The 10319-nt window shown below is 39.2% G+C and overlaps 1 protein-coding gene across 2 annotated transcripts in view; it reads left to right on the top strand.

Moving 5' to 3' along the window:
• The window catches only part of LOC127653009 (ral guanine nucleotide dissociation stimulator-like 1), a 38724-nt gene extending 30487 nt beyond the window's left edge, over positions 1-8237 (top strand). For both annotated transcript variants that reach the window (XM_052139484.1, XM_052139485.1), the window contains exons 14-16: positions 1423-1701; positions 3124-3238; positions 4335-8237. In XM_052139484.1, the coding sequence (XP_051995444.1) occupies positions 1423-1701; positions 3124-3238; positions 4335-4480 (540 nt within the window). In that variant the 3' untranslated portion in view covers positions 4481-8237. The remainder of the gene's footprint in view (positions 1-1422; positions 1702-3123; positions 3239-4334) is intronic.
• Positions 8238-10319: the final 2082 nt, after the last annotated feature.

Consider the following 10319-nt stretch of genomic DNA (forward strand, 5'->3'; position numbering starts at 1 on the left):
TATTGCAAGAATTAGATGCTTTGTTTCTAGTCAAGACCTGGAGAAACTTGTGCATGCTTTCATCACCAGCAGGGTGGATTATTGTAATGGACTCCACTGGCCTTCCCAAAAAGACCATAAGACAGTTGCAGCTCATACAGAACGCTGCTGCCAGGATTCTGAGCAGAACCAGAAAATATGAACATATCACACCAGTCCTCAGGTCTATACACTGGCTCCCAGTTACATTTAGGATTGATTTTAAAGTATTATTACTGGTATATAAATCACTCAATGGGCTAGGACCTCAGTATATTGCAGATATGCTCACTGAATATAAACCCAACAGATCACTCAGATCATTAGGATCACATCAGCTAGAAATACCAAGGGTTCACTCTAAGCAAGGAGAGTCTGCTTTTAGCTTTTATGCCAGCCGCAGCTGAAACCAGCTTCCAGAAGAGATCAGATGTGCTCCTACAGTAGTCACATTCAAATCCAGACTCAAAACACATCTGTTTAGCTGTGCATTTACTGAATGAGCACTGTGTGTCCGACTGTTTGTACTGTATTTTATTTTATATTCTAAACTGTTTCAATTATTCTTATTTTTTTTTTATTTATTTATTTTAATCTCTTCTATGTAAAGCACTTTGAATTACCATTGTGTATGAAATGTGCTATATAAATAAACTCTTGCCTTGCCTAAAGGGAAAAGCCACGCTTTAGAAACGTTTTAAATAATTCCCTGCAGACAACAGAAACACCTGTCCTTGACTCTCATAGCGAAATGTGTTGATGTCGCTGATGTTACTCAAGCACAGACTTGGAGGAGCTGTGTCAGGAGTCACAATCTCTGTAACCGTGTAACGTGTTCAGGGATGTACAGACGTCAGCGCTTAAATACTTCAGATTCTTAGGAAATTTTTCCTCCTAATCAGTTTCATCAGTGTGCTGTTGCTGTGACCTCAAGTTCAATTTCAGAAAGTGTCAAACAAATGGTAAATGGTCTGCACTTATATAGTGCTTTTTTTAACCTTAGAGGTTACCAAAGCGCTTTACACTGTGTCCCAATCACCCACACACACACATTCACACACTAATACACCAATGATGGCAGAGCTGCCATGCAAGGCGCTAGACTGCCATTGGGAGCAACTTGGGGTTCAGTGTCTTGCCCAAGGACACTTCGGCATGTGGAGTCATGTGGGCAAGGAATCGAACCGCCAACCCTGTGATTGGCAGCCAACCCGCTCTACCAACTGAGCCATATGGGTTGTTACACGGCTCTCTGGAAGACTTCATGTAGATTGGTTTGCCACTTAATGTCCAATGTATAACAAGTTGAGAACCACTGCTTTATGGTGTCTTTTGATTTTGCAGTATGTTTTCTTGCTGGAAATTTCTCTAAAATGTGACACTCTCTTTTCTCCACCTTTCTAGTCCTTGTCCAGCTCTGGGCAGAACACGGCTGTAGCTTTTCCCTTCTCTTCTTCTCCCGACGACTCTACCGTGTCTAGTTCTTCTTCCAGTTCGCAGCAGAACCTCAGCATGAGTCCATCTTCCTCCTCAACATCAGCTGACCCTCACCTGGTTTCCACCCATAGACGGTCCGTCTCTATGATCACCCTGCCCTTCTACAACAGACAGGTGGACGACTCCTGCATCATCAGGGTCAGTATGGAGATCTGCAGCAATGGCAACATGTACAAGAGCATCCTGGTAAGTGCTCGACAGAGAACAGTGTTTTTAAAGGGATAGTTCACCCAAAAATGAAAATTATGTAATTTACTCCAAAGCCTAGAAACTAGATTTTCTAGTTTTGCACAAATGGAGATGTTAGGCAGAATCAGTCACCATTCACATTCATGGAATAGAATATATACTGTATATATATATATATATTAGTATATACAAATGTACTTACTGACTTCATATACCAAAAAATGGCATTAGGATGTGCGGTTAGTTCTGAGAAATGGTCTAACATAATTTTTTTGCAATTGCCATTTTCTATTATCAGTTACATTTATGCATTTGGCAGACGCTTTTATCCAAAGCAACTTACAGTGCACTTATTACAGGGACAATCCCCCCGGAGCAACCTGGAGTTAAGTGCCTTACTGAAGGACACAATGGTGGTGGCTGTGGGGATTGAACCAGCAACCTTCTGATTAACAGTTATGCGCTTTTGCCCACTACACCACCACCATTCAGTTCCACTTTATATTAGGTGTCTACTATGTACTAACTACTATATATTAACATTATACATACAGCAATACAATTTATTTATTGTGTAACTACATGTTGTTAAGCAAAATTCTCACAAGATTCACATTTGCTGCTACTGAGGTTTAGGAGTAGTAGAAGGGTTTAGGGTTTAGGGTGGGGTTGAGTTGGGTTGGGTTGAGTTAGGGGTAAGGTTAACAGTGCAACTACAGATGTAATTAAATGCAGGTACTTTAAATGTAAGTACAATACAACAACACATATAATGTATGTAATATGTTCATTGTAACAAAAGCATAGTAACAAGAGACATCTAAAATAGATTGGGTCCTTATTATCTAATTAAATTACTTCTTTTTTTTTACAATTTAAGTGATGGGACTCAAGTGTCCAAACAACTTTTGAGGGCCACAGTAGAATAACTAATTTTAAAAATGTGTTTAAAGTCTATAACACATTTAAAACATTGTGCCAGACCCTGTGTTATACAATGAAGGATTTCAGATTTCAAGACATGTAATTGTTAAAATAATACCACTTGAACTTGGAGGAATGCAGGAATTTGCTCTGATGTGAAAACAGCAGTTCTAAGTAGTCTGCATGGATTACAAATGATGTAGGCAAAAAGTAAAAAAAAACAAAAAAACAATAAGTAATTTAGACAATTATTGCATCATGCATTTTCACTTCATAATTATATAAGATTTGGAAGATTTTGGTAAGGTGCAAATTAGCCACATCATTGTTATCATTCGATACAACATCAATAGGCAGATTGATTATGACCAGTGTAAAAGGATTATGTATATGTTTTCAAGTATGACTAGATTTATTGTCATAACTATGAAGATCTAGGAGTTATTCATGCAGAAATCCAAATAACTTATTTTTTCTGCTGTTCTGTTGCACCAGTTAACCAGTCAGGATAAAACAGCCCACGTGATCCAGAGAGCTCTGCAAAAACATAACCTGGAGGATGTCAGTGGGCAGGATTTCAGCCTCATACAAGTTCTGGCCCAGGGCAGAGGTACTGAAAACTGTTGGATTTCATATAAATGTCAATTCCATCACATTTGTCAGTTGTTATTCTTAACCCTTAAATGCTTGGGTGTTTCGCCCAAACATGATTCAAAACTTTGGGTTTTTAGCGACCCGGCACGTATATCTATCAGAAAATGGATCTACAAAATGCCTGGATTCAAACATTTTAAAGACATTTTTAAAATAATACAATAGAATATATATAGTTGTATTTTTCCCATTTTAAAGAGATGATGCAACAAATGAAAGCACAGGATTCATGGGGGGGGGGGGGGGCTTTTCTCCCCAATTTGGAATGCCCAATTCCCAATGTGCTCTAGGTCCTTGTGGTGACGTAGTTACTCACCTAAATCTGGGTGGCGGAGGACGAATCTTAGTTGCCTCCGCGTTTGAGACCGTCAATCCGCGCATCTTATCGCGTGTGTTGTTGAGCACGATACCGCGGAGACCTAGCCCATGTGGAGACTCACGCTATTCTCCGCGGCATCCGCACACATCTCACCACGTGCCCCACTGAGAGCGAGAACCACATCATAGCAACTACGAGGAGGTTAACCCAACGGGACTCTACCCACCCTAGCAACGGGCCAATTGGTTGCTTAGGAAGCCTGGCTGGAGTCACTCAGCACACCCTGGATTCGAACTTGTGACTCCAGGTGTGGAGTCAACGTCAATACTCGCTGAGCTACCCAGGCCCCCAAGGTTGAGGAATATTAAAGGAAAATATGGATGAGATATAGGGGGTGGATTGAGGTCACTAAAGGTCACCGAGGTATGCATTTAAGGGTTAAAGAAGGATGTCTTTAAGAATAACAACTAGCCTAAGAAAGGTTTGCAGGTGTTTAGCAATTAAGAATGTATGTAATGTTATGTGAAGTATGTCATGTTTGGACCTCAGGAAGATTGGCATCTGCTAATGGGGATCCTTAAAAAGCAATAAATACAATAAAACAATGAGGTCCTACCCTCCAAATAATTTTAAGTTCATATCAAAATTATGATTTAAAAAATGTAAAAATTTATGGACATACAGTTCTTATAATTCTTCTGTTTTTCTGTTGTTGTTGTTTCTTTTTTTGTAGAGTTACATATTCCAGAGAAGGCCAACGTCTTTTACGCCATGTCTACATCAGCCAACTATGACTTTGTTCTACGCCGATGCCTAAAAGGCCAACGGAAACAACTCATACGCTCTGTTTCACTTTCATCAGGACGAGCCACAAAATAACAGTGCCAGCGTTGATTCATGAGGAATTATACAATCTACATAAACATTTTTTTCATGGAAAACAGTTGTTGAAAACTGAAATTGAAATGAAACTTTTTAAGATAATCTAACTTCTCTGAGAAGTGTTGACAGCCAAATAAGTCTCTTAGTTGGGAAAGCAAATGTCACAGGTTCAACTGATAACACTGAGACGTTGCTTCAGATGAACTGTCGACTGCCTAATAACTAGAAAACTGATACTGGGCCTTCTTGAATTTCGTACATTCAGTGCAGTGGGGTGAATACAGTATAATGGGTTGAAACAATGTTTTTCAATCCCCTTAAGCATTCTCTCTCTCTGCGCTATCATCAAGAGACAATACAAGGTAATGTCAGATATGAAAACCCCACAACTTTAAATAGAAACACTACACACCTACAGGCATGGGATGAGACTTTTAATGGAACACAGATACATGATCAGTTCATGGTGTTCCTTCTAATTGTACCACGATGCAAGTCTGTTGGTGTGTGTGTGTGTGTGTGTGTGTGTGTGTGTGTGTGTGTGTGTGTGTGTGTGTGTGTGTGTGTGTGTGTGTGTGTGTGTGTGTGTGTGTGTGTGTGTGTGTGTGTGTGTGTGTGTGAGAGAGAGACAGAGAGAGAGACAGACAGAGGCTGCTCCAACAGGTAAAGTGCCATTCCAAAGACATTTTTCACATTGTTGGTCCATTACTGGTCCACTGTCATGTGTGATGTCATTTAAAAGTAATTTGATGAAATCAGTTCATAAAAATAACTGCAGTTCTGCTGGGTTATGACGTGAGTGTTTCTGTACATTTGATGGATATTTTCACACCATTTGCCCTAATACCCTCCTTCATCCAAATCAACTACAGTAAACTGACACTCAACTAATCTGTGTTTTGAAAGACTGTTATCTAATATACTGTATTTAAATGTAGATATTTTAGTACTACAGTGTTATTTAGTTTACATTGTAAATGTATCTACATATAGAGCATTAATATAAAATACAAGATGATACGAGTATGTTAACTCTAAACTTTAACGTTGTTTTTTTTCCACTCAGTGTACTCTGAAGCCTTCAACATTTCACGGATGTACCTAGAGCATTTTGTTTGAAAAGCAATGCATTTACATGATTACCATACAGTCAGTTCTCCGTTGTTGTCTTTCCTTTCTCAATGTAAATCTGAAATGAAAGCAGGTAAATGAATTTAGGATTCAGTAGACACAAGAAGTTAGTTCCAGGCTAGAGATTGGCTGTTTGGCACAAGCATTTTCCTCTGGAAAAGATTAACTAATGTGCAATATTGATCCAGAAGCAAATGCTTCAAACATCTGGGTTTCCTAGACAGTTCACCTCACACATATTCACTGGTTCTGATTCTGCTATGCTTTGGTTCTGAGTTGAATCAAAGTCTGTGGGTTTGAAACTGTATGTCACTCTGTTGGCAAAACATTCCAGTAACTTCCTATTCCTAGACTGCCCCCTAGTTTCCACATCTCAAACCAGCTTCTTTTGCCAGTGAAGACTTGCAGGTTTTTGCTAGAATAGCCATAAAGAACTGGACTGTTATACATTTTTGGGTGAACTATCGCTTTAAAAACACTGTTCTCTGTCAAGCACATACCAGGATGCTCTTCTACATGAAGTTATAAAGTATTTAATAGTCAGGTATTTGACTTTTTAAATACAAAAGGAACATGGTTGACTGAATTATATGTAGCTAATTTATAACGTTTAACATTTTTTTTTCTTTCTGTTTTCTTTTCATTAGAAAAGGGTTAGGGTTAGGTTAAGGTTAGGGAGCCCTTATTTATTGCTAATTAGAAATATTTATCAGACAAAATTTGTATATATTGTAAAGCTAGTAGTGTCAAATTTTACAAGTAACAAAACACCAGAGTGAAGTCATGATGGTCATGTCTAGAAGATAGCAGATAGCATGCGTACGTCTCTGAGATGTCTGTTTTAGATAGATTCGTCTGGAAAACATCACACTATAAGTAACATCTGCTAAACATCTTTAAAAAAATCAGATTTACAAACATTTTAAATCATAAACATCTCAAAGACATCTGCTGAATGCATTGGCATAGCCAAGGACCTCTGACTTCAAATTTATATTTATAAAAAAGTTTAGAAAGGCTTATATTTTGATTTCTGAAAGAACTGTTTGAATGTGCCACTTCTCTTTTGTTTAGAAAAATAATAAAATTGGGTGAAAACTTGGCCCATCCATTTTTAATGAGGCCCACACAATAGCACAGTACTGTGCAAAAGTCTTAGGCACATGAGATGTTTCACAAAAGCGTTTGTCTTAAGATGGTTATTTATATCTTCAGCTTTAGTGTGTCAATAGGAAATATACAATTTAGACTCCTAAACATTACTTTTGCAAATAGAAAAGATTATAATAGAAGAACAGGGAGTCCTGCAACAGATGTCATGTTCTCCACAGACCCCCACTGAATATTGAGTCAGTATGAGATTACATAAAGAGACAGAAGTAATTGAGACAGCCGAAATATACTGAAAAACTGTGGCAAATTCTCCAAGAAGCTTCAACATCCTGTCTGCCAACAACCAAGAGAAACTGTGTCCAGGTTTAAGTAGGAGAATTGGTGCTGTTTTAAAGGCAAAGGTGGTCACACCGAATATTGATTTCGCTTTAACTAGACTTTGCAAGACATTTATTGATAAATGAAAACTAGGCTATTTAGGCCTATGGCATTATTTTTGAAGACATTCTCACTTATGCAACATTTTCCCCAAGTGCCTAAAACTAAGAGCCAAGAGTTGTTGAGGGTGGGATGGGGGTGGTGTTGGGGTCGCTGTCCTTTTCTGCTTATCACGGCGGCTTATTTTAGATTATCGCGGCCCATTCGGGCCGTTTCGCGGCCGATCCAATGGACCCCTCGGTTCTCCCGATTGCCATTCCTCCCCTGACCAAAGTGTGTCCGCCCACCGGGAAAATGCCTGGTATGCCTGATTACCAGTCCAGCCCTGCCCTAAATTTTATGTTAATCCTACCACTAAATCTAAAACTAACCTTAGTAATGGTGAATGAGTCTCTCATAAGACTTAGGCTGCCAGGGTGTTTACCTTATGTTAGGGTTAAGTTTAGGTGTAGGGTTTCTGTAGGACTCCTAATAAACACAATAAACCAGTCCCTGCATACATAATTGCGTACTGTCACAATACTGTATATTGATGAAGGATGCACTTCTAGGCAGTTAAAACAGTTTGTTGTTTTAGGTATGCATTCGAGTAGTATGAATAGATATCGGACATTCTTCATCCGGGGAAGTGGGTATTGACCCGTGACCTGAATATATGACATAGGCCTAATAACAACAACAACTGCAAAAAAAAAAAAGAAAAGAAAAGTATACTTTGGTTTTGTTAAACAAGCACCATTTAAGCAGCAGGAACAACTTTCTTGGTGTATATATATCACTTACTACCGTCCTACTCGCCGCCATTCTTTTAAATCCGGCATTTTGACTGTGACATACTCAGCTCCCAAGGGATTATAGGATCGTAAAGTGTCAAATTGTGCATCCGAAAACTGGATAATGCTGCCTCCGGAGGCTGTATAGGCCTACAGTGCTTTTCAAACTGTTCTGAGACCATTTTCTTGAGATTTCCATTAATTTAAAATCGCTGATGGTTAAGCCATTAACTAATAAGGCAGCCGTTTTGGATGCAGCCGCACACTTCAGATCTCTAAATACAGGTGAAACTCGAAAAATTAGAATATCGTGCAAAAGTTCATTAATTTCAGTAATTCAACTTAAAAGGTGAAACTAATATATTATATAGACTCATTACAAGCAAAGTAAGATATTTCAAGCCTTTATTTGATATAATTTTGATGATTATGGCTTACAGCTTATGAAAACCCCAAATTCAGAATCTCAGAAAATTAGAATATTACATGAAATCAATAAAAAAAAGGATTTTAAATACAGAAATGTCAGCCCTCTGAAAAGTATAATCATGCATATGTACTCAGTACTTGGTTTGGGCCCCTTTTGCATTAATTACTGCCTCAATGCGGCGTGGCATGGATGCTATCAGCCTGTGGCACTGCTGAGGTGTTATGGAAGACCAAGATGCTTCAATAGCGGCCTTCAGCTCTTCTGCATTGTTTGGTCTCATGTCTCTCATCTTTCTCTTGGCAATGCCCCATAGATTCTCTATGGGGTTCAGGTCAAGCGAGTTTGCTGGCCAATCAAGCACAGTAATACCATGGTCATTGAACCAGGTTTTGGTATTTTGGCAGTGTGGGCAGGTGCCAAGTCCTGCTGGAAAATGAAGTCAGCATCTCCATAAAGCTTGTCTGCTGAAGGAAGCATGCAGTGCTCTAAAATGTCCTGGTAGACGGCTGCGTTGACTCTGGACTTAATAAAGCACAGTGGACCAACACCAGCCGATGACATGGCTCCCCAAACCAACACAGACTGTGGAAACTTCACACTGGACTTCAAGCATCTTGGATTGTGTGCCTCTCCATTCTTCCTCCAGACTCTGGGACCTTGGTTTCCAAATGAGATGCAAAATTTGCTCTCATCAGAAAAGAGGACTTTGGACCACTGAGCAACAGACCAGTTCTTTTTTTCTTTAGCCCAGGTAAGGCGTTTGACATTTGAAGTCCATGTCCAGGACCCGTCTGTGTGTGGTGGCTCTTGATGCAGTAACTCCAGCCTCAGTCCACTCCTTGTGAAGCTCCCCCACACATTTGAATGGCCTTTTCCTGACAATCCTCTCCAGGCTACGGTCATCCCTGCTGCTTGTGCACCTTTTTCTTCCACACTTTTCCCTTCCACTTAACTTTCTATTAATGTGCTTTGATACAGCACTTTGAGAACATCCAACTTCTTTTGCAATTACCTTTTGAGGCTTTCCCTCCTTGTGGAGGGTGTCAATGATGGTTTTCTGCACAACTGTCAGGTCAGCAGTCTTCCCCATGATTGTGAATTCAACTGAACCAGACTGAGAGACCATTTAAAGGCTCAGGAACCCTTTGCAGGTGTTTAGCTGATTAGAGTGACACTTTGAGCCTACAATACTGAACCTTTTCACAATATTCTAATTTTCTGAGATTCTGAATTTGGGGTTTTCATAAGCTGTAAGCCATAATCATCAAAATTATATCAAATAAAGGCTTGAAATATCTTACTTTGCTTGTAATGAGTCTATATAATATATTAGTTTCACCTTTTAAGTTGAATTACTGAAATTAATGAACTTTTGCACGATATTCTAATTTTTCGAGTTTCACCTGTAGTATGTCATCCGGGTATTTCTTCCTTGTGAATACTGAGGTTTCGGACATACATCCATTGGCATACAGTTTTATGAATATGGGCCTTTTTCACGGAAGTTAGAGCGCACATCCGGTTCAGCGTTTGTTGTGTAAAGCGACTTCCGGTCGAAACAACAATGGCTGAAGCAACATCGAGGTGTCACTGTAGCGTCCCGGAGTGTATATTCGGAAGCCACCGGAAGTGATCTGGTGGCCATTTTACTATTCCTTACCGACAGAGGGCATCGACCGCCAACAGACGAAACTCTCGATGTACGGCATTTAACCGCGAAACAACGCTTACTTTGGTTAACTTTGAAATGTAATACCTGATTTTGATTTCAAATCTATAAAATATGGGGTCTTTTTTCTCAATGGTGATGTTGAATTTTTGGTTAATAATATTGTGGTTTTGGCTAATTACTTTACACATAAATCAATTTTTTTTTAAGAATCCTCCCATCCTCATGCATTTCCAGAAGGAATTGGCGATCTTCCTCAAATCCTTAAAATGTATGCATAAT

This window comes from Xyrauchen texanus, chromosome 12 (genome assembly GCF_025860055.1).
Source record: "Xyrauchen texanus isolate HMW12.3.18 chromosome 12, RBS_HiC_50CHRs, whole genome shotgun sequence".
Lineage (NCBI taxonomy): Eukaryota > Metazoa > Chordata > Actinopteri > Cypriniformes > Catostomidae > Xyrauchen > Xyrauchen texanus.